General features: G+C 41.9%; 1 protein-coding gene across 3 annotated transcripts in view; it reads right to left on the bottom strand.

Annotated features, from left to right (window-relative positions):
• The window catches only part of LOC127453218 (E3 ubiquitin-protein ligase znrf2-like), a 425,349-nt gene extending 402,379 nt beyond the window's left edge, over positions 1-22,970 (bottom strand). For 2 of the 3 annotated variants that reach the window (XR_007899373.1, XR_007899372.1), the window contains exon 1: positions 22,268-22,970. Coding sequence is in view for 1 of the 3 variants with exons in the window: in XM_051719464.1 (XP_051575424.1) it covers positions 22,268-22,679 (412 nt within the window). In the remaining 2 variants the exon portion in view is untranslated. The remainder of the gene's footprint in view (positions 1-22,267) is intronic. The other variant, XM_051719464.1, reaches the window with a different exon arrangement.
• Between the last annotated feature and the right edge of the window lie 2,247 nt (positions 22,971-25,217).

Below are 25,217 nucleotides of genomic sequence, written 5' to 3'. Positions count from 1 at the left end.
TCACATTTCTGCCTTTAAACCCTCCAAAATTCCCCATTGACTTCCACTGTAAGTGTCTCACTGTAACAGATTTGTGCTTTATTTAAAGAAAAGGAGGGACGAGTCGAAATTATTTTTTGTGGTAGTCAACATTGACACAAATGCCGTCAACTTAGCTTAACTTGCATGTCTTATTACGGTCTACATAGCTAGCTACCCGAATAACACATCTGGTTTAATGCCAGACATCTGAAGGAAAGTCTATCATCCCCTGGAGCACTGAGGTTTTTACACCATAAAATATGAATACGATGACAGCACTAGAGAATACAGATAATTGTGTTTCTGAGCAGCTCATCTGATCTCGCTGGGGGCATTGCACTCGCCTGCAGGTTTTATTAAAAGTCGTTAAACTGCATTGAGGTCACTATAACCAGGGTCAGCTGCGGACTCACATGGAAGAGTTTACAAGGTAACCTTGACCCCGAGCGAGCACCACCTCCATCCTTCCCTATACAGCTAATAAAACCTGATGACAACTCAGTGACTCATGGGAGAGTGTGTCCAATCAGGCCTCAGTATGAGGTCTTCAGCACTCAGAGTTCACGAAAAGTACAGAGACTGGAGAAGACGTGATGGAAGAGTGTCTTGTTGACTACGGTTGTCACAATGAACACAACACCTGTGAAATTTCACAATTCCAATTTTGATGCAATTGCAAAAACGAATATGCTAATGCACAATAGTCAAATATTAATCTGACAACCAGTGAGATTCCTGACTCTAATGACTCTAATGAAACTACCTAGTAATAATGAGCAGAGTGGAAGTAGATGTTCCTTCATGAGCCACTTCACCTGTGCACGGATTTGATGATTTCGTGAACGCTGCTGCAGTGCAGATTAGATGCTGATTGTTCTGCAATCAGGACGCGCTTGAGTGTGGCGATCCGCCACAAAACCAAACCAGCGGGAAACGTCTGCAGAGTCTGTTGCACCATACGCAGCAGGCAAGAGATCCGCCACCTTTTCTAAGCGCTCAATTAACTCGTCTGATGATTTCTGAACGCTGCGACTCTTACAGCACTATCTGCATATAAAACAGTCTGTTCATTTAACACGCCAATCCAAAATTGTACTTTTTTATTTGACATAAATCATACAAACCTAACCCATGGGGCACATTTTGTCTAAACTCAAGATAACGGAGAGCAGAAGACATTAATCAAACCTTGTCAAGACACCACAGTTCTAAGAGTTCAGCTGCAGGCCTGAAGGAGAAACCGACACAACAAACAATGACAAAATTAATGCCAACGGCATACATTTTGCCAAAGCTGTGTATTTTTGGGGGAATTTTGATATTTCAACCTCAGTTCCTATAATACACAAAATAGTTACACTCAGGACCTTCAGGACAAAAATGTCCCCATTGAAACCCATTAAAACTGCAATATTTGATCCCAGTGCCATTAAAGCATAAAATCATGAATTCTATGATATTATGCTTTCCACCAGATGGCGCCATTTTTCTCATGTTTAGCCTATGGAGCAAATACAAGCTTTTCCCCTATTCTCTGTTTGCTGTATTATAGAGCACTGCAGGCCAATTGAATAAATGATGCAGTTAAAATTGTGTGTGTGTGTTGGTCAGAGTGTGTTGTGTGTGTGTGTGTGTGTGTGTGTGTGTGTGTGTAAAAAACAACATTGGCATTATATAAACAAATATTTGGAATATTTGGTAGTTATGATCAGGACCGATGTTGGTTAAAAATTCAGTGAGAGTGGAAAATAAAATTAATATATAATATTGTTATGGCAGTTTTTTGACGTGGAAATTTTTGTCCTCTAAGGCAGGGGTTTTCAAATTGTGTCTGGGGTCCCCCAGGGGTCCGCAAGAGGGTTCTAGGGGGTCCGTGGAAAATTTCCGAGAAAGAACAAATATTTTTCAGATAATTAGAGACGCACAGATATAAACATATTTGGCCAATACAAAACCGATTTTAACAAAAAACTACAGGCCAATAACTTACTTTGTCAGATCCCTGTTTTGCATAGGAATTATGCTTAGAAAATCTACAAAGAGGTACAAATGCTTGTAGAGCCGAGGAGGGCGGGGCCCGGGCTGGGCCTCCCAATCAGCCTGGTGGGGCGCGTGAGGGATAAAGGCGGCCGGAGACGACAGTTCGAGAGAGAGAGAATTGCAGGCAGCTGTACTGTGTGGTTTTGGTTGTGTGCTTAAGTTGTTTATTAAATTAAGTTGTCAAGCCGGTTCTCGCCTCTTCCTTTCCACTGAACCCCCTTACACTGGTGCCGAAACCCAGGAAGAAGGAGGGATTCCCGTCGCAGAGTCCTCGACACTGCTGTCCACCCCGGGGAGCGCGGCTGCCGTCCGACGGGGGACGGAGTAGCCCGACCACCCGGACGCGGGGAACGGCCGCCGTCTGCGAGGCGAGTGGGGACGGGACTCCCCGACCGCCTGGAGCGAGGGAGCCGCTGCCGGGGGCGAAGGAGTGCCCTACCGTCCCCCGGGAATGCGGAGGGGTTGAGAGAAGACCGCCGTCCGTGGGGGGAGGAGGGAAGCGACTCCCCGACTGCCTGGAGTGGTAGGGCCGCTGCCAGGGGCGGAGGAGTGTCCCCACGGGACGCCGGGAACGCGGAGGGGCGTTCTGTCCACTGGGGGTCTGAGGTCTGACTCCGGTCTGCCCGGGGAGGAGCAGCTGCAGTCCGCCTGAGAGGGTGGAGTAGTGTTCGAGGACCACGTGACGGCGCATCAGAGAACCGGTGCGTCTTCTTTTTCTCTCTCTCCTCTCTCTCTCTCTGTCGCTCCGTGTTGGCCTTTCCCCCGCCATTTTTTTTGTTTGTTTTTCCCCTCCTGTCTCCTCCCAGGTCGAGGAAGGCGGGGATGACCCGCCGGCAGTTGGGGCGTAAGGCACGCCCCCCCCCCCCCCCGGAGAGGAAGGGTGGGGGATGTACGTCATGCCGGGGGCTCCCCGGCCTGAGGCAACGCCGGGAGGAGTGTAGAGCCGAGGAGGGCGGGGCCGGGCTGGAATGAGACACACCCGGTCCCCAATCAGCCTGATGGGGCGCGTGAGGGATAAAGGCGGCCGGAGACGACAGTTCGAGAGAGAGAGAATTGCAGGCAGCTGTACTGTGTGGTTTTGGTTGTGTGCTTAAGTTGTTTATTAAATTAAGTTGTCAAGCCGGTTCTCGCCTCCTCCTTTCCACTGAACCCTTTTACAATGCTATTTTATTGTTCTAACAATAAATAATTTCCATTGAACATGGATTGGATCTGTTGAACAGCTGAAAGGCCAATTTAAGAGAGCAATAAAAATACAAGATAAAAAGAATAACACGATGATTTATGTGGGGGAATAAAGGTTATTTTGCACTTCTGTTTTTGCAGTTTTAAACAATACAATTCATATTTAACGTATTATGATAGAACACTACAAATTCATATTAGAAATTATTACATTCAACATGCATTACTTTACGGATTTCATTTATTTTGGTAGGTATTTCTTAATATTACACAGAGAAATGATTATAAACGTAATACATTCCAATCAATTTACGTAATTAATGATAAATAAACCATCAGTTTTTCATATCAGTGTTTTCATGCTTATGCAATCAAAAGCATAAAAATGCAGATATAAAAAACAATGGTTGATATTGGCAGTTTATATCAATGGTTATGTAATTTGGTCAGTAATTGGCCGATACATTGGTACATCCCTACAGATAATATTTTTATCATTTATTTTGGTTTTAGTACAATAGCAATATAAAAGCTAATTATTTAATTTGTCTTTATAATATCATTAAAAAAAAAAATAAATAAAAAAACAAAATCTGGTCTTTATACACAATTTTTGTTAAAGTTCGGCAAAGTTGTACACACAGCTATCTAAATTAGCTGGTTAGGAAGTAACTGGCTAGCAGCTACTTAAGCCCTGCCGTAATGGGAATTAGGCTATGTAGCCGCTAGCTATCAGGCTAATATTATATCGCTGTGTATCCAACAAGACAGCACTGGCAATGCAGTACAACACCTGTCAACTGAACACAACAACAACTCGGACATCAACAATTTTGCTGTTTATTAATGTACTATTTAGTTAACGTTTTCGATCCATAGTGCTGTCACAGGCAAGATAGTATTTCTTCTTCTTGTGATGTTTATTGGCAGTTGGCAATGCAGCTTGAGGTGCATTACTGGAGCATCACAAGAAAGTCTTTCAGTGGAGTCAAACGTCCGCTGAAGACAATGAAATTTGCCAAATTTAATCAAAAAGAGGTCACACACCTAATGTAGGATTAAATTCTAAACTGAGCACATTTCTTGAACTTTACATTTAAAAAGGTAGCTTACCCTGTGGAGTTTACTTGTAAACAAACAAGTTATGTTATATTCATTTTTGAGGTTGGAATGCTTTGCCTTTCTTGTTAATGGTATGACATGTATATCATGATAAAATTATTTGTAGAACAGCATTCGTCCACGTGAAGTTACGACACACGCTCTCTGTTTCTGATGCCGCAAAACTAATTCATGCGTTCATGACCTCAAGACTAGATTATTGTAATGCATTACTGGGAGGATGTCCTGCAGGTTTCATAAATAAACTTCATGGGTAGCTCAGCGAGTAAAAACGCTGACTACCACCCCTGGAGTCGCGAGTTCGAATCCAGGGTGTGCTGAGTGACTCCAGCCAGGTCTCCTAAGCAACCAAATTGGCCCGGTTGCTAGGGAGGGTAGAGTCACATGGGGTAACCTTCTCACTCTCGGTGGGGCGTGTGGTGAGTTGTGCGTGGATGCCGCGGAGAATAGTGTGAAGCCTCCACATGCACTACGTCTCCGCGGTAACACGCTCAACAAGCCACATGATAAGATGAGCGGACTGACGGTCTCAGACGTGGAGGCAACTGAGATTCGTCCTCCGCCACCCGGATTGAGGCGAGTCACTACGCCACCACAAGGACTTAGAGCGCATTGGGAATTGGGCATTCCAAACTGGGGAGAAAATATAATAAAATAAAAAATTATAAATAAATAAATTTTTGGTTCAAAATGCAACAGTGAGAGTGCTGACTAGAACCAAGAAATATGATCATATTAGCCCAATTTTATTGTCATTACATTGGCTACCTGTTAAGTTTCGTATTCATTTTAAAATTCTGTTAACTACATACAAAGCTTTGAATGGTTTAGTCTCCAAAGTACTTAAGTGATCTTCTACCACATTATAATCCATCACGCTCATTACGATCGCAAAACTCCGGCCTGTTAACAATACAGAGAATATCAAAATCCACAAAAGGAGGGAGATCCTTTTCATATTTGGCTCCTAAACTATGGAAGTCTTCCTAGCAGTGTTCGGGACTCAGACACACTCTCTCAGTTTAAGTCTAAAGACTCATCTATTCAGCCAGGCATACACCTCATTAATCCCTCAATTCATAGTGATGCTGCTTTAGTTAGGTCTGCCGGAACCATAAACACTTCTCTTATTCTTTAACCCTGCTTTAAAGTGAATGGCATCTACGCTAATTTTATTCTATTTCTTTCCCTGTCTGAACCTCGGGATATAATCAGAACCGGCCAGATCCATCTCCGGTCCTGCCTGATGTCCGACTCCGATGTGTCGCTGAGTGATGAGCCAGACTTCACTTCAGTCTACTAAGACAGACTTCACAGAGGATGAACTAATGCAAACTCAAAGACATGGGATTCTTCATGAGCCTCTGCCTGAAGCATGGGCTCAGGATGGAGTTCACCAAAATTACCTGCCATAAGCTTGCAGCCGGACTGCGATGCTCCTCAATGAATGATACCTTTATCAACTTGGTCAAAGGAGGGACAATACGCTCTTAAAAGGACAATGCATCTACATGTATTTCCTCAGTTAATTCGGGATGACTTCAAGGACTTTAACACTAAAACTTAATTAATTAGGTGTATGCCTGACTAAATAGATGATGAGTCTTTAGTCTAGACTTAAACTGAGTGAGTGTGTCTGAGTCCCGAACAGTGTTAGGAAGACTATTCCATAGTTTAGAAGCCAAATATGAAAATGATCTACCTCCTCCTGTGGATTTTGATATTCTAGGAATTATTAACAGGCCAGAATTTTGTGATCGTAATGAACGTGATGGAATATAGCGTGTCAGAAGGTCACTTAAGTACTGTGGAGCTAAACTATTCAAAGCTTTGTATGTAGTTAACAGAATTTTAAAATTAATACAAAATTTAACAGATAGCCAGTGTAACGATGATAAAATGGGGCTAATATGATCTTATTTCTTGGTTCTAGTCAGCACTCTGACTGCCGCATTTTGAACCAATTGAAGTTTATTTATTGATCTTGCTGGACATCCTCCCAGTAATGCATTACAATAATCTAGTCTTGAGGTCATGAACGCATGAATTAGTTTTTCGGCATCAGCAATGTGTCGTAACTTAGCAATATTTCTGAGGTGGGAGAATGCTGTTCTACAAACATTGGCAATGTGATTTTCAAAGGACAGATTGGTATCAAATATAACACCTAAATTTTTCGCTGTAGAAGACGACGTAACAGTACATCCATCAAGAGTCAAATGATATTTTAGCGGCTTATTTTTAGAGGTAATAATTAGTACCTCTGTTTTTTCTAAATTGAGTAAAAGGAAATTTCTGGCCATCCAATCTTTGATTTCATTGAAACACTCAGCTAATTTGGAGAATTGTGAATTTTCATTGGGTTTAGAAGAAATATAAAGTTGGGTATTGTCAGCATAACAGTGGAAACTTATTCCATGATTCCTGATAATATCTCCCAGGGCAAGCATGTATAAGCAGAAAAGCAGAGGTCCTAAAACTGATCCCTGTGGCACTCCATACTTTTGTTTGATTTGACAATTCGTCGTTTACACATACAAAGTGGTAGCGGTTTGATAAATAGGACCTAAACCATGCTAATGCAAGTCCTAACCATCTGACTATGAAGATTTCAACACCTGTGGAACAAAACAAAATGATCTTTATAAGAATAACTGTATTAGTTTAATAGCACAATGTCACATTTCTTCTTTCCCGCTAACAACTATTCTATTTAAAGCTGTTTAAAGTCTTTGCCAGCATTTTCATTTCTGTAAAACTAATTTCTGCTGTTCTGCTGTGTAGTTCCCTATATGAATTAAGGACTTAACAAGGGTTAAAAATGTAAAAGTATCTTGGTGGCATGTACAACAAAGATCTGAGCGGGAATGTAAAGCTCAGGACACAAAAGACGCGTGTCTGTCTGACCAATAGAAAACAGAGAAAAGTTTTAAAAAGTAACTTTTAACTGAACACGAGAAGAGTAAATGAAGTGCGACTGATGATCGCTGTGAGACACTTAATCTCTGCATCACATTTAATTGGCTTTTCCAGGAAAGCAACTTACAGCAGAATGGAGGAAGATGGAAATCCTGCCCTTTACAAGAACTATGTACTAGGCTATATAGACTTACAGGATATTATGCCACCAATACAATACAATCAATAAGACAATAAATCAAACAAAACTAGCTGGTAAAAAAACAAAAAATTGCTCCAATTCTACAGAGTGACCAAAAAAAATTTAGAAAAATAAAAAATGGGGCAGTATGTTTGATAGCTCGTATCTTAAAAATGCATAAAGGCGTTTGCACGATTTTTGGCATTTTTTTGTAAACAATAAAAAGACGTCACTGTGACGTCATTGTGAACAAAAACTTGCTACAAATAAATTAATAATTAAGTAAATTGTTAAGCTAACTTTTCACTGGCAACAAACTTCACCATGTGGTCCCGTTTTTTGGGGGCCAAACGATTTACTTTATTTGTAGCAAGTTGTTAATCACGATGACGTCACAGTGACGTCATTTTGTTGTTTACAAAAAGTCGTAGAAGTACGCAAAAAAATGTGCAAACGCCTTTATGCATTTTTAAGATATGAGCGATCAAACATAGCTGCCCCATTTTTTTTTGGGCCACCCTGTATAATCAACAACTCTTCTACACTTCAAGCACCCAATTCAATTGACAGACAGCGTCATCGCAAAAAGATTTTGACAAATTTTATAATGCGTGGATTGCTTACTGTGAATTTTATTCGTCATATAGTCAAATACCTTCTGATCACACCATCAAAGCCAGCTTATGATGGCAAGATGGCACTAAATTTGATAACAAATCTTACTTATAGTTTTGAGAACAAAACACACAAAGCAGCCCTCAACATTGCGAGAAAATCACTCACATTTGCGACTAAGCGCTATGCGATTAAATATGTCTGTTATTACCAACTGGCTAGTAAATATTCAGATTTTACTCACCAGTGATTGAGTTGTGCAGTGGCAAAAACTTCTTAAAGGAATAGTTCACCCAAAAAATGAAAACTCTCTCATCATTTACTCACCCTCATGTCATCCCAGATGTGTACGACTTTCTTCTGCAGAACACAAATGAAGATTTTTAGAAGAATATTTCAACTCTGTAGGACCATTCAATGGAAGTGAATGGTGTCTTCAGAAGTGATTCAATCGGTTATTTTAGAACAGACCAAAATATAACTCCTTTCTCACAATAAATCTTGACATCGGCAGTCTCCTTGGCGATCGTGATTTCAAGCTTGTTAACACTTCCTATTGTGCCATCTAGTGCTCTGCACATGTGTCATGCACTAGTAAGTGCAGTCGAGCTTGAAATCGTGATTGTGCCTAGAGACTGCAATGGCAAGATGTACAGTGAAAAAAAGCTATATTTTGGCTTATTCTCACCCAAAACTGATTGGATCGCTTGTGAAGTCATTGATTAAACCACTGGGGTCATATGGATTACTTTTATGCTGTCTTTATGTGCTTTTTGGAGCTTCAAAGTTCTGGTCACCATTCACTTGCATCGTATGGACCTACAGAGCTGAAATATTTGTCTACAAATTTATATTCTGCAGAAGAAAAAAGTCATATACATCTGGAATGGCATGAGGGTGGCTGAATAAATGGTAAGATCATTTTGGTTTTTGGGTGAACTATCCCATTAAGCACTGCAATCAAGAAGCTGGATTCAGCCTTGTCTTTATTGCTTGTTGTGTCTCGTGAGCAGCACTTATTTATTAAATAATATTTATATGAGACTATCACACCTGGAGTCATGAGTTCGAATCCTGTTTGGCCCGGTTGCTAGGGAGGGTAGAGTCACATGGGGTAACCTCCTCGTGGTCGTGATTAGTGGTTCTCGCTCTCAATGGGGCGTGTGGTAAGTTGTGCGTGGATCATGGAGAGTAGCATGAGCCTCCACATGCTGCGAGTCTCCGCGGTGACATGCACAACGAGTCACGTGATAAGATGCACGGATCTGAGACTTGTCCTCCACCACCCGGATTGAGGTGAGTAACCGCGCCACCACAAGGACCTACTAAGTAGTAGGAATTGGGCATTCCAAATTGGGAGAAAAGGGGACAAATAAAAGAAAAAGGAAAGGTCCTGTGAATACCTTATTCCCAAAGGAGGCTTTTATTTTCTCTTAATTAACAGAATCACTTAATGTTCCTGCAAGCTATCGACAAATTTCTTCATCCATTCAAATGAAAAGAAGCACTTTAGTTTCACTATCTTTTCAACTCAACAAAAATGTTTGACTCCCAAATCACGTGTTAAATGCTGGGGAATAATTGCGTTGTTTCTTGGCCCAAAGTAGACTTCTTATGTGAGCGGTGTGCTTAAACCGTTAATCTTGTGGCTTTGTTCACACATAAAATCAAAACGGGACTTTTCTGGTAATGTTACAACTTATCAGCTGATTCAGGGATATTTCCCAATGGGTCCCATTTACACAGGACCTCTAAATGGATAAATTGCATACATTTTTTGGAAAAGGCTCTATACTTCTCATTAAGGGAAATTGCCATAACTAAAATTACCAGTATTTTCAAAAAGGTCATGTTCACACATGACCTCTAACCTGAAAAATGCAAATACATTTTCTAGAAAAGGCTGTATGTGTGAAAACGACTACTGTTACCAACACAACAATTTATTTTAATCTATTTATTTTTTTTCCCTTTTTCTCCCAATTTGGAATGCCCAATTCCCAATGCGCTCTAAGTCCTCGTGGTGGCATAGTGACTCGCCATCCCAGCTGCCTCCGCATCTGAGACCATCAATCCGCGCATCTTATCACGTTGAGCGCGTTGCCACGGAGACATAACACCTGTGGAGACTTCACGCCATCCACGGTGGCATCCACGCTCAACTCACCATGCGCCCCACTGAGAACGAACCACATTATAGCGGCCACGAGGAGGTTACCCCATGTGACTCTACCCTCCCTAGCAACTGGGCCAATTTGGTTGCTTAGGAGACCTGGCTGGAGTCACTCAGTACGCCCTGGGATTCAAACTAGCGAACTCCAGAGGTGATAGTCAGCGTCTTTACCACTGAGCTACCCAGGCCCCCTATTTTAACCTATTTTTAAGAGTTAGTTTAATTTTCCCATTTCAAGTCATGCAGTATTTGTATAGTGCTTTTCACAAGACACATTGTTTCAACTAAGCAGCTTTACAGGAAATCATGCTTCAACATAAAATGAAGCTGTAATATCAGTAAATTCTTAGTCATCATTGTGCAAAAATGTAATGATTTAATGAATAACGAGATTAAAAAGCATGTTGTGATCATGTTGACCACTGTGAAAAATGAGAATTGATCGTCATCTTGATTGTCATTAGTATGATTTAATTTCTCTTTTTATATGTACATGTAATATATATCTTTTTTTTTATTTTGCAGTGAAATACAGTATGACCTGGGCATGTTGTGTGTGATTTACCATAGAACTCTTTACTGAAGAATGCTCAGACATGCCAAAGGAGAAATACTTGGGAATCGAAAAAAATAATGGAGAAATAATGGGAATACTTCTGGGAACCAATCAACTCCAGGTTGAGCATCAAATACAGCTCATTTGATGAGCTGATACGGATCTCTCCATCACGACTCGATATGTCTCACCTCTCAGTTGGCATCAATGCTTTCGGCATGTGTGTGACAGTCTTGGATGAGTCCCTGTCTTTCTGATTTAAATCTGTCCGTTAGAGACCGAGGGAGGATTGATGCACGACATCGCAGCAGTCCATCAGCAGTGAGGTGGAACATTGGCTATTGATTCCTGGATCAATGGGCAGCACTTGCGCATGCATGTAGACTTCATAAAACATCTCATCTGTGTGAGATCTTCACACTGACCTAATCAAACAGAATCTATGGCAGGAGAAAAGAAACGAAGCTTGCTGACTTAGAATAACCACTGGAACATGCCGAGAATGACTGTGTTATATGAAACCGACTACAGCGGAGCTGTATGGTGGTATATGCACCGGTTGATCGGCCACCGATCTGTGTCTTAGACCAGCTGATCAAGCCTATATTCAGGGATTCCTTTTAGAGATGTGCAAGAATGGTCGACTAGTCGTTCAACAACTGACTAGTCGATTAGTGACATCGACTAGTGATTTTTTTCTTTTTCTAATTTTATCTCCTTTTCTCCCCAATTCCAAGTACTTAGTAGGTCCTCGTGGTGGTGTGGTTACTCACATCAATCTGGGTGGCAGAGGACAAGTCTCAAGTTGTCACAAGTTGCCTCCGCTTCTGAGGCCGTCAATCCGTGCATCTTATCACGTGGTTCATTGTGCATGACACCGCGGAGACTCACAGCATGTGGAGGCTCATGCTACTCTCCACGATCCACCCACAACTTACCACACGCCCCATTGAGAGCGAGAACCACTAATCACGACCACGAGGAGGTTACCCCATGTGACTCTATCCTCCCTAGCAACCGGGCCAATTTGGTTGCTTAGGAGACCTGGCTGGAGTCACTCAGCACACCCTGGATTCGAACTCGTGACTCCAGGGGTGATAGTCAGTGTCAATACTCACTGAGCGACCCAGGCCTCCCTTCGACTAGTGATTTTTAAACAAAAACACATTACACGTTTTTTACTTTTTTCCATTTTAATATTTACGAAAGTGTGTTAATCTTGGAATTATTGTAGTTAAAATAACTTTTTAATCACAAATATAATTCCAATTAGTATAAATTAGTATAAATATTATTATCATAAATCTGACCTCATATTTGCTGCAGGAGCTAAACTGATGTGAATCACATCACAGAAAACAAGCACTGCGTGGAAGTTTCACAAAAGTTGGAACTGATGTAGTACAATACAGTATTTGCAAAATAATGTCAAGATGATGTCAATAATGCTCAGAATGTCAACGATGCGAGCTCAGAATCAGGGGCAAAATCTTCATCTGGTGTTGCAGAGGCAAAAACAGCTGTCAATTGCAGGTTTTATTTTTTGGCTAGGAATACTAGTCAAACACGTTTAGCCGGCCTACAGAGCTGCAGATAGATGGCAAAGATCACTGCATGGAACTGGACCAGAACCCCCTCCAATGGTGGATGATGAATGAGAGTTGATATCCTAATCTCTCACGCATAGCTGTGCCTTCCACGTCTGTCCCAGCCGAGAGAATGTTTTCTACGGCAGGTGTCAACAGGCTTCGCTCACGTCTCCTTCATAAACATGTAGTTTTTGTTGCTGAATAAAAATATGTAGAAGCGTGAATGAATAAAGGGGTCATGTGATGAAGAATCGAATGTTCCTTGATATTTTGACATATAAGAGGTCTTTCTAGGGCTGCTCGATTATGGCAAAATCATAATCAATTATTTTGGTCAATACTGAGATCACGATTATTTAACACGATTACTCATTGACTTTGGAAACATCATGCATTTATTGAACTTTTCAATAAACAAAATGGTCTTTATAACAGTGGACTTCCTTGAACAGCCAGGTCTCCTAAGCAACCAAATTGGCCCGGTTGCTAGGGAGGGTAGAGTCACATGGGGTAACCTCGTGGTCGTGATTAGTAGTTCTCGCTCTCAATGGGGCGTGTGGCGAGTTGTGCGTGGATCGTGGAGAGTAGCATGAGCCTCCACATGCTGTGAGTCTCCGCAGTGTCATGCACAACGAGTCACGTGATAAGATGCGCGGATTGACGGTCTCAGAAGCGGCGGCAACTGAGACTTGTCCTTGTCCTCCGAGCATTTTCAGCACACACACATACACCGCCTGTCAATCAAACAGGGCAACGCTGTTAATAGATCGCCAGCAAATTAAATTAAAAGCAATGTGCTTTTTGTTTTTTAAGTCCTTGTGGTCGCATAGTGATTCGCCTCAATCTGGGTGGCGGAGGACGAATCCACGTCTGAGACCATCAACCCGTGCATCTTATCATGTAGCTTGAGTGTGTTGCCACGGAGACATAGCGCATGTGGAGACATGCCATCCATGCTCAACTCACCATGCGCCCCACCGAGAACAAACCACATTATAGCGACCACGAGGAGGTTACCCCATGTGACTCTACCCTCCCTAGCAACCGGGCCAATTTGGTTGCTTAGGAGACCTGGCTGGAGTCATTCAGCACACCCTGGGATTCAAACTAGCGAACTAGCGAACTCCAGGGGTGGTAGCCAGTGTCTTTTACCACTGAGCTACCCAGGCTCTTTAGGAAACTAAAGAGCCAAATAAAAAGCACATAACAATCATCACAAATATTCATATTCATGATGTTGCTTAATTTTACTTTGTTAGAAAAATAACTACAAATGTATGAATGGATATTTGATATACTGCCCATACAGCCCCATGTTCAGATTAGTGGATGATCAGTTTGGGGTCTTAAATGGTAGTTTCTCAAAATTTGATCTTTGCAACATACCACATGCTACATTTGTAAACGAGAGCTAAGTATGGTTTACCACATATTTGTGCCTCAATATCCTGTCTAACAACACCAAAAATATTAAATGAAGTGCAAGTTTTAAATTTTTAAGGTATTTCTCTGTATCACTGATTTTCTGTGGTCAGACAGAAGAAACTGCAAACATAGCTGTCACGGTCCTGTCACTCTGTCAGTCTGGGTTTTGTGTGACAGGATTGTGACATCATTGTTCTGTGTCTGTCTTGTGTTTTGTTTTCTGTCTTTGTGTGAGCGCACAGCTTCGGTTGTGGCTTCCCTGCCGTGCGCTCTTCGGTTGGTCTCGTGTTTCATGTCCGGAGCATGGTGTTTGGATCCTGACTTCCCTGTCAGTTCGGTTTCAGTGTCGGGGTCCAGACACTCATGCTCCATGTCTTGTTTTGGCGTGAGTGCATTGCGCTTATGTCATCTCGGTGGGATGCACTCACGTCAATATTCTGTGTCTGTCTTTCCAACCGTGGATGCGCATTGTATTCGCTTTGTGCTGCGCACCAGGGACGCGATCTGTCTTCACACTGTGCTGAGGTTTGGTCACTTCGGTCTGAGGTGTCGGGTTTATTTGTGGCCGAACTCTCGCACATATGTCCTGTCTCGCTTTATTGACTGTTCCGTGCATGGCGTGGTATGCCTTGCGATGTATGCTCAGGCTTTGTCTAGTGTGAGAATGCATGGCATTGCCTTGTTGGCGTTGCCGTGCATTCTCTCGTCTTCTCTGTCGGTTGGCATGAGAGCATGTTGCCTATTGTCTTGCCGATATGCGCTCCTGCCATTCAGGTGTCTGTGTCTTGTGAGAGCACATGGTTTTGTTTTGTTTCTGTATTGCCACATGTCTCTAAGTCTTGCATCATGCCCCGCCTAATGTCGCACTCTCTTTTCTTGTTTTGCAAGTGCCGCAGTGATCCCAGCCCCGTTGCTCTGTCTACCTGATCACCTTGATAGCCGATCATCTGCAACACCTGTTCTCCCTGCTATCCCTCCTGATTGCTCTCCCTATGTTAGTCTCAGATCAACATGTTCTTTTAAAAGAAAATTTGCACACAAAAGCGATCATTCACCAGCCGGTGGGCGAAGCCGTTCCAGTAAAGAACACAACACAAGACCTGTCTAGTCAAAGTCAAGTTACAAAAACAGAGAGAGAAAAGGGCAGCCGCAACAAACACTTCCTAACTGACTGCAAAGCTTAATGCCAGAGAAAATAGGGAGTGTGTTTTTAATGTATACACACAACTCATTATCTGTGTTTATATGTGTGTATGTTTGAATGAGTGTGGACAGTATGAACATAATCACATGTCAGGTGTCCCGAGTGTGCACATGACTGCGTATCTTGTCCTGCAGAGGACAATTATTAAGTAACGCAGCAGGTGCAGTCGTCGACAGTTAACCAAGTTTCCATGTGCATGAGGAGGGGAAATCTGTGCTGAAACCATGGATGGATCTGGTTTCATTGGTGGTTTGTGCAGCAACACATTTGTAGCACAAGAGAAATCATTAGCTTTAAAAAAAACAACATGCTATTACCAACCAACAGTACAGAAACTCTGTGACCTCTAGCCATTTAAATGCCAACACTCTTGAATGCCCACAAACACCACCATACCAAATTGCAAAAATAACAGTTTTCAAATGCTCTCCACGTCTTCCATGGTCAGGCAAACAGGTAGTCCCACCTAAATCTCATCCCACATGACACCCAAGGAAGACTTTGCTATTTTAATCTCTGTTGCTTCGCTTTATTTCCAAATATTCCAGAGTTGTTGCTGTGTTTGTTTCCTTCACTTTCCATCGCGACCTGCAGAGGAATTGCGCTGCAAAAGTGCCGTTTACCTCTTATGTCAAACTCCGGGATTCCCCCAGTGCACTTGAGCACATATACACAGACGTGAGAGACAGTAGATTTATTACATTGGTGTGTAAATATAAAATATGGTGTGTAAATGGGTATAGTTTATGGTGTATGTGCTTTCCGCTGTACTCCCATAAATGTTGTATTCTTTCCGCTGTGTTGACTTGTTGTTTGTTTCCATCCTATGACGTTTGTTATCCGGTCTGTTCACACATTGCACACTCTACAAAAACCCACAAGAACACCGCTTATGCATTTACATGACCACATAAGCCGCATTCTCCAGGAGAAACCCAGGTAAATGTGTTCTTAAGTGCATGTAAACATGGTCAGTATTGTTATGTCCCAATACTGTCACTTCACCGGTAAGTGCTCTTTGTCTCTGTATTTTGGCTGTGATCAGCAGACATAATCTCGCAGAATATCCGGAGGCAACCTGTTACCACAATGTTAGGTTGTTGTGGGAGTTTGCCAGTTTCAATGTCTTCTTATTGGTTTTTAGCACATTGCTATGAGGTTGCTATGGTGTTCTGAGTGCTTTCTTACTGTCAACCTCCCACCACCACCAAATCTCAATGACTACGTTTACACCGCAGCTGAATGAGGCCCTATAATAGACCTTATTCACACTAGCACCATCTTTGATTTTTAATGGGATCTGGGCCACTTTCATGTGTAAATAAATCGTATACGTATCCAGTAGTGTAGTCTAGAGCAGGGGTCGGCAACCTTTTGACATGGAGTGCCATTTTTTATTTTCCTGGCCAATTATAGTCTACAAGAGACTTGCAAGTAAATAATAAACACATTAAAACATACCAGACAGAGGTAGATTCATGTAACAGTGTTCTTTACTCATGTCACTTGCACAGAAAACAGCAGATTTTTTTAACCATCAAAACGCAAATGCAAGCAAGTCAATGCAAATCTGAAATAACTCAAACTAACCTTAAATATATGTCAAAAAATGCATTTTTTTCCCAGCTACCACTCAATTTTATGGTGCTTCACTTGTAATTATTAGCTATTACATTCTTGAGCTTCAATGATAACTAGTCTAAACTCCACCATATAACTGCAAATAAAAACACTACATCATTAATTTATATTAATACTTAAGGTAAGGGATATGTTCAAATCACTTGTAATAGCAATACTGATGTTTGCAAACACTACTAATGTATGGCCACATCAGGAACACCCATTCCAGCTATTTTAAAGTTAGTTAGTGATTTTACACCATGCCAGCTTCTATGGCTACTTTCATGGCACAGCTATTTTAAAGTCTGAGATGCATCATTCATTAATAAAATGAAGTTTAAAAATGAGTTGCATGATTTCGCTGCACTTTTTAAGAACTGAAAGACAAGCAAGTCTCAGTTTCCCTTCGAAAAAGTCCCTTCTTGATCCCAGTCACAGTTGGTTAAAAGTCTTACTTGAACATTTCAACAATGTTTAAAGATTAACTTCAATCACCAGTGAGAATTCCTCTTAACCTATTACGGAATTAAAGTTCAATCCAGGCCTTTCCATGCCAGCTGGGGAAATTCCATCCCTATCTGCCATCCCACTTGCCTTTATACTGGATCTGAAAATGCCAGAGTCTGTGATTCAGCAAGTATGAATGACCCTATTTTTGTTTTGGGGTGAAATATGACACAGACATTTTCTTGACAGGTTTTGTAAAATGCACAACACCACTAGATTGCTTACACTTGCCCATATGACCTGTTTATAAAACATCAGATTATTGAACAGATTCTGAGAAAAACAACAAATTGAAAAAGACCCACACAAGCACTGAACTAATCAGCTCTCACACTTTTCATCAGATAACTTCAAAACCGCAACTTGCAGCTTCCTCAGCAGAACACGCTGCACATCAGTACTTCACTACTTCTGCAGTGTGTTGCTGCAATGGCATGAAACATGTTACCATCCATGCATCTTCACATCTGTGCTTGCAACTCTTCACTTAAGTGCACTACATGTAATAGTTCATCAAAAAAAGAACATTCTGTCATCATTTACTGACCTGCACAATGTTTCAAACCTGTATGACTTTGTGATCTGTGGAACACAAAATTAGATGTGAAGCAGAATGACTGCCTCGTTTACGATTCACATTTATTGCATCTTGCTTCCAAAACTGAAAGTGAATAGTGACTAAAGGCTCGGGTATGCGTTTTCCGTGTTCCGGATTGCCTCACACGTGGCTTTCCAAATATGGTATACTCTAGTGACCACAAGCGAATACACACTACGACTGCTTTGTGTTGGTCTTTGAGTACAGTCAAAGGCAGCCGCATGCTCTGACAATTCTCAAAGCCGAAGAGCGTCTGCATGTCGAGAAAATCTGAGCCATGCACAGACAGTCCATATAGACTGTGCTGATGACGAAATTTGCATCACGCACACTGTGCACATTCTGAACAGCAACGCGGATAACCGAAGTATCATTTGGCCTTAAAGGTGGGATATACTGAGGGGGGCCTGGGTAGCTTATTGAGTAAAGACGCTGACTACCACCCCTGGAGTCACGAGTTCGAATCCAGGGCGTGCTGAGTGACTCCAGCCAGGTCTCCTAAGCAACCAAATTGGGCCGGTTGCTAGGGAGGGTAGAGTCACATGGGGTAACCTCCTCGTGGTCGTGATTAGTGGTTCTCGCTCTCAATGGGGCATGTGGTAAGTTGTGCGTGGATTGACGGTCTCAGACGCGGAGGCAACTAAGATTCGTACTCCACCACCCGGATTGAGGCGAGTCACTATGCCACCACGAGGACCTAGAGCACATTGGGAATTGGGCATTCCAAATTGGGGAGAAAAAAAATTAAAAAGTGGGATACACTTCATTTTTCCACTTTTGGATCGGATTGCGCCCAGACCGTGTTGCCTTTCAAAGAATACTAAATTGACGGTGAGTGAATATGAACGCGTTTGACATGTGCACAGCTTTGTGATGCTAATTTAATGCAGTCAACGGCAAGCACGTGTGCCGACAATGCGCACAGACAAGGACTATCCACGTGTCGAGTAAATCTGTGCCGCATGCGGACAGTCTGTGCAGGCAGTGCTGATGACGAAAATTGCGTCACGCATACTGTGCACGTTCTGATCAGCAACACGGACAACTGAAGTATACTTTGGCCTTAAAGGCTCAGGTATACTTCGGTTTTCCGCATTCTTGATCACCTCCCGCACTGAAGTGAATGCAAATACGTTTCACACCTGCACACATACTACTTTGTTATACTAATTTAGAAGTCAACTGCATGCAGTGGTGTAACTTGAATCTTGTGGGCCACAGTGCAAAAAAAACTCGATGGGGGCCCCTGCCACCCACTCGTAGCCTACAAGAATTAACTTAAAATGTATGTTTGTGCAATATTGTTACTAAATGTCTCAATATATTTCATCCTCTCAAGGCACCTTTTCAAAAATTATTAGAAATATCTTATTTATCTTAAAGTCTTTCTTAAATTATTAAAATGGAATTCCACAAATGAGTTGTGCTATTTATTCTGACAACTCTCTCTGCTTTGTACTTTCATTAAATATATTATGTCTTTGACCGTGACACTGCATCATCGATACTCAGCAGCTCTTTACTCACATAATGCAGGGTAGAGATGACGGATTCTCTGGGAGGGAGAAAAAAGTTCGGGACCGCAGAGAAAAAAATTCACCGGTAGCCGTGAAAGCTCAGGGCTGACGCTCCGTTTGCACTGAGTAATGACGTCAGACAGTACACTACAGTACACGTTGTCATATCATTATAAAGTAATTAATTTGTTGACTAGATGCTGCATTAGTAGAGAACAGCAATATGTTTGCAGACAAGGCGGTTAGAACAATGTGACAAAAATACACGCAAGTCTTACACTCCTGTTCTACCCGCTCCGTACTCCGGGACTCTAACCGGCGTCTCCGGTATGGGAGGCGGGTGCGCTAACAAGGAGGCTAAAGGCTACAGCCCCTAGCATCAGTCGCTAGTGCACCTCTTTAGGTCAGGAGAATGAGGTTTATACACATTGCACAGCTATCTATCAGCTGGCCACCATTACACTCACCCCCCTAAACCTCACTCCCATCCGGGTCACGGCACCATTGTGATGCTCCTGTTCTACCCGCTCCGTATGGGACTCGAACCGGCGTCTCCGGCATGGGAGGCGGGTGCGCTAACAAGGAGGCTAAAGGCTAAAGCCTCTAAAAAACAGCGCTCCTGCACAGGACGCGGAATAAACAAAAACAAAGGGAAACAAAGATGTTCGTCTAGTGCGCGTTTACATAGAAAAACAAATGGATGCTTGCAAAAGCGTTCGGTGTGAACAGCCCCTTACAGTTGGTGGAGGTCTTTGGCCATTGCGTCTTGCTCTCTTATAAGCGTTTCTCAGATTATGAGTTGTTTAAATGCTTTCTTAGGAAAGATGTTCAATTTGGAAATGTATGTCTCGAGATTCTCGCGTTCGGTTCCAGTCTGTTGTGTTCTGTCTGATTGAACAGCCCCTGACCTGTGCACATAGTCTGAGCTGCTTCACCACCGAGTTCAGCCGAATACCACTGCTGTCTGTGAATATTGCTACTCTACATACAACTGTACTGAATAACATACAATGTGGTATTTCAATGTTTATTATGAAGCTTGAGTCTGGAGTAGTAGGAATCAGTGCAAGTGTAACGCCATGTGAACTGTCTATTGAAGCGTTTTCCCCCCTCATTTTACTTTTGACTTAACATTTGAGAATGTGGACCGACTAAAACTTTTTATTTATTTTATGCAAATTAGTTGAAAATGAAATGCTCTTTTTTTTAACAGGCAGGATAGGAATGTTCTTCGCAATAATATAACGGTGCTGAATGGTTTATGTATTTATTGCACCCGCTTGTGGACAACGACAACTTAAAAATCAGCTGACTTTAAAATTCAAATATTAGTTCATATCTATTAATATTTATATATTTATTTCATAAAAAAATGTACAATACATTTTCATGGTTCATTCGGTAATGTTTATTTTTGTAATACATTTCAGCACTATTTTACCTTGAGTGTTATTTTTTCATTCAGTATCAATTTGAAAAATGATCAGTTGATTAATCGGTTATCGGCAGGTACTTCCTAACTTAGTTATCGGTATCGGTGAAATCCACTATTGGTCGACCTCTAATGGACTGTTTGCGTCAAGGTCCGGAATTACTTCATTTTTGTGCTTTCCAGATCAGATCGTGCCAGGTTGACTGCGCGTTGCCTTTTAAAATATACTCTTCTGACCGTGAACGAATACAAACGCATTCGACGCATGCGCACAACAACGACTGCTTTGCAATACTAGACGAGGACTGTCCGCGTATCGAGAAAATCTGGACCGTTATTGGACTGTTTGCATCAAGGTCCGGAATTACTTCATTTTTTGGCTTTCCGGATCAGATCCTGCCTGGTTGACCGCACGTTGACTTCTAAAATATACTCTTCTGACTGTGAACAAATACAAACGCATTTGACGCATGCGCACTACAACGACTGCTTTGCAATACTAGACGAGGACTGCCCGCGTACTGAGAAAATCTTGGCCGTTCGTGGACTATTTGCGTCAAGGTCCGGAATTACTTCATTTTTGTGCTTTCTGGATCGGACCCTGCCCGGTTGACCGCGCGTTTACTTTTAAAATATACTCTTCTGACCGTGAACGAATACAAACGCATTTGACGCATGCGCACTACAACGACTGCTTTGCAATACTAGACGAGGACTGCCCGCGTACTGAGAAAATCTTGGCCGTTCGTGGACTGTTTGCGTCAAGGTCCGGAATTACTTCATTTTTGTGCTTTACGGATCGGACCCTGCCAGGTTGACCGTGCGTTTACTTTTAAAATATACTCTTCTGACCGTGAACGAATACAAACGCGTTCGACGCATGCGCACTACAACGACTGCTTTGCAATACTAGATGAGGACTGTCCACGTATCGAGAAAATCTGTGCCGCACGCGGACAGTCGTGATGATGATGAAATTTGCATCACGCATCTTGTGCGCGGAGTGATCACCAACGTGGACAACCTTAGTATATTTTGGCCTTCACCCATACTGTGAAACACGTTCCAAACAGCAATGTGGACAACCAAAATACTTTGGCCTTAAGGTTAACATTCTGTCTAACATCTTTTGTGTTTGATGGAAGTGATACAGGTTTGGAACAGCATAAATGTGAGTAAATGATGGACAGCATTTTCATTTTTTGGGTAAACTGTCCTTTAAAGCATAAAAGTAACATACTTTAATATCCTCAAGATTATTTTGCCTCATAACAAACAAAAACATGTTCTTTAATGTTGGAAACACGCCATGAGTCAATGAACACTGTGTTGTGTATAGTGATAGTTAAACTAGTGGTAAAAGATCTGTGCTGGTAACAGAAAGGTTGTAGGTTCGAACCCCACAAGGGTTTATGCATTAACCACTGTGACCAGGAGTATGACACTAAACCTTAAATAACATTAACTTTTTAGGTAAAAATCAACAGTATAAGTGGTGAACCTGAACAAGTGTTCTTAAGTAACTTTGACACATTTAAGTAAGTAACCGAAGTGTCTTACCTCCGAAGAGATGAGGCGACAGGTGAGCAGGTAGAGATCCGATTAACAGTCTCGGAGTCCCGGTTGAGCGCACTCTGTCTCCGGCGTTCTCCTCCGGTGTGTTGTTACCGGACTCCTGAGAAATATACACCCCAGAGTTCGGTATATTAATGCCCGAATGCGGACCGCCGGTACCACCGACAGCCCCTACAGATCGCGTCCTGGGGCCGATATAATGAGCGGCCCCCGCCGCAGATGATGATGATGATGATGATGATGATGTCGCACCTGACGCGCCGTGACCGTGATATCTCATTGCTACCGCCGCCGTTCGGCCGTTGCCGTTACTCGACGCCGTGCCCGACGGCAGATCCGAGCCCGAGTACGCCCGTGTGCGCCCGTTAGCCGCGGGACTGCTCTGTTTGACGCCCATGCCAACTGACGCTCCGCTCAGATTATGATTTTAAATGATTAAAGACAAGCGTCACACTGTCACATATAACGCGCCCTGCGCTGCGACGCAACAAACGCGTCCGCGAAACTTTTTAAATCGCTGTCAGTGCGTTGCGTTCTTGCGCGCCGCTGCTTTCTGCCTGACGCGCTGTTGTTTCCTAACTAACGTCCTCTGGGCCATGTCCCCTCGCGCAAACGCGACGCGTTGCTCCTGAAGCAAACCCAGAAAGCTGTCTTGTTTAAGGAAGTAAAAGCAGCAGTTGTAACACAAACTAAACGCATCGGAAATGAAAAGCCGAAAGCGAGTGGGGGCGGTGCTTCTCCACTGACGTCATAAACGCGGGGAATAAAACCCTATCTAGTGCTCAATTAAATGCTGCTTTCCCAGTCTATGCATCATGTTCATTCGTTGTTGTTGTTTTGGCTATTGTTGCCAAAAGCCCTTGAGACTCGCCGTGGTTTATTTAATCACACATTTAAAGCATTTAATTCAGTCTACAATGGCCAAAGTGTGCAAAAGACTTAAGTATTTGCACTTCATTACTGTACTTAAAGAAAAAAGTTCACCCAAAAATGAAAATTCTCTCATCATTTACTCTCCCTCATGCCATCCCAGATGTGCATGACTTTCTTTCTTCTGCAGAACACAAATGAAGATTTTTAGAAGAATATTTCAGCTCTGTGCGTCCATACAATGCAAGTGAATGGTGACCAAAATGAAGCTCAAAAAGAAAAGTAATCCATAAGACTCCAGTGGTTTAATCCATGTCTTCTGAAGTGATATGATAGGTGTGGGTGAGAAACAGATAAATATTTAAGTCCTTTTTTTATTGTAAATTCTCCTCCCTGCCCAGTAAGAAGAATGTGAATCGGCATAAACAAAAGAAGAAGAATGTGAAAGTGAAAGTGAAAGTGGAGATTTATAGTAAAAAAAGGACTTAAATATTGATCTGTTTCTCACCCACACCTATCATATCACTTCAAGAGACATGGATTAAACCACTGGATTACTTTTATGTTTCCTTGCAATTTCATATTGACCATATGCACAAAGTACACATTTATCATGAGCATCGTGGCTTTAATCTTTCCTCGGTTTCTTACATTCTTTGATCAGAGCAACTAATGCAAATTCAGGGCACTTAAGAAAATTGTAATTAAACAGGTTGCTTTACGTGTTTGTTCATCAAAGTTACTTTAAGGGGAATATCTTCACTGTCCATGTCACAACAATTAATTTGAATTATTTAGCTTTATTGTATCTGAGGAAAATGAGAGGTAAAAGAGGGCACTAAAAATAAATGATGCAATAATCAAGGTTTTGATTTCAGTTTCTAGAAAATAACTTTACTTGAACATGATGGGTTTTGAGCAGTAGTAATAGTGTTGCTTGCCTTAGCAAACACCACTAATACAGTATATTATTATCATCATCATCATCATCATCATGATTATATGCAATTCACTCATATTTATTCAGCATATACCTCTTCTACCATTGCATTCCCTTGCACAAAACTGCATATCAGTATATATAACATATTTGTATATATTTTACATATTTGTCTTATTGTGTATTTCTATATATATATATATATATATATTACTCATTTGTTTGTACCTTATTTTATTATATGTTATTTTGTTATCTGTGGAACTCTGAAAGTCCTAAAATCGGGGAAATCCGAAGAAATTGGAATATAACACACTGTGTGTGTGTGTGTCCATAGATTATCAGTGTTTCCTGGCCCTGCAGTCAGTATTTACAGGATCGGGCAGACAGTGAGGGGTGTTTAAAGAGAGGAAGGCTTGGATGGACTCAGGGCATGAGAGGGCTGTTCATCTCTGACTCGCTTGTGCTCTTGTTAAGTGACGGCCCAGAGCAGGACTGCTGAGAGCTGGAACCATTAATCACTCAAGGGCGTAGCAGCCGCAGGGGACGTGAGAGACACGTTCCCCGCACTCTTTAAAAAGGTGATTTGGTCCCCCGCACTTTTCCAAGGTAAACTCATACCGAGTTCAAATGGTGGATTTGTATACAGTATTCTTTGCGTTTTGTTACTTTGGGCTGATCGGGCAACCATCCAGCCAATCACAGGTGAGTATTATGAGCCGAAACAACCCTTACGTAATAGGCCGTCAGTCAGACAGTCAGTCAACACGGCTCCGTTCATTTCTACACAGTTTCTTTCAACAATGCTTATTTATCAATGCATTGATGTTGATCTAAATGAATCATCTAGAGATGAGGAACACACAAATGAGAGTTATTTATCGGCATATCGTTCTTGATTGGCAGCATTACTTGAAATGCACTGCCGAAAAAAAACAAAGGACAATCCTTCTTTTAAGCACACATTGTACGTGGAGTTTATATCAGCGCATGAGTCTTCATTAAGTTATGCTTTGTGAGGTAATAGTTTCATTGGTTGTTTTTGCCAATTTAAGCAGATTACTAGATCTGTGTTAAATATGTAAAGCTATTTTTAATATCAGCTCCTGGTTTTTACTATATATT

The sequence above is a fragment of the Myxocyprinus asiaticus genome, chromosome 15 (genome assembly GCF_019703515.2).
Source record: "Myxocyprinus asiaticus isolate MX2 ecotype Aquarium Trade chromosome 15, UBuf_Myxa_2, whole genome shotgun sequence".
Classification (NCBI taxonomy): domain Eukaryota; kingdom Metazoa; phylum Chordata; class Actinopteri; order Cypriniformes; family Catostomidae; genus Myxocyprinus; species Myxocyprinus asiaticus.
Note: the sequence above shows the minus strand (reverse complement) of the source record. Positions and strands in the feature narration are given on the sequence as shown.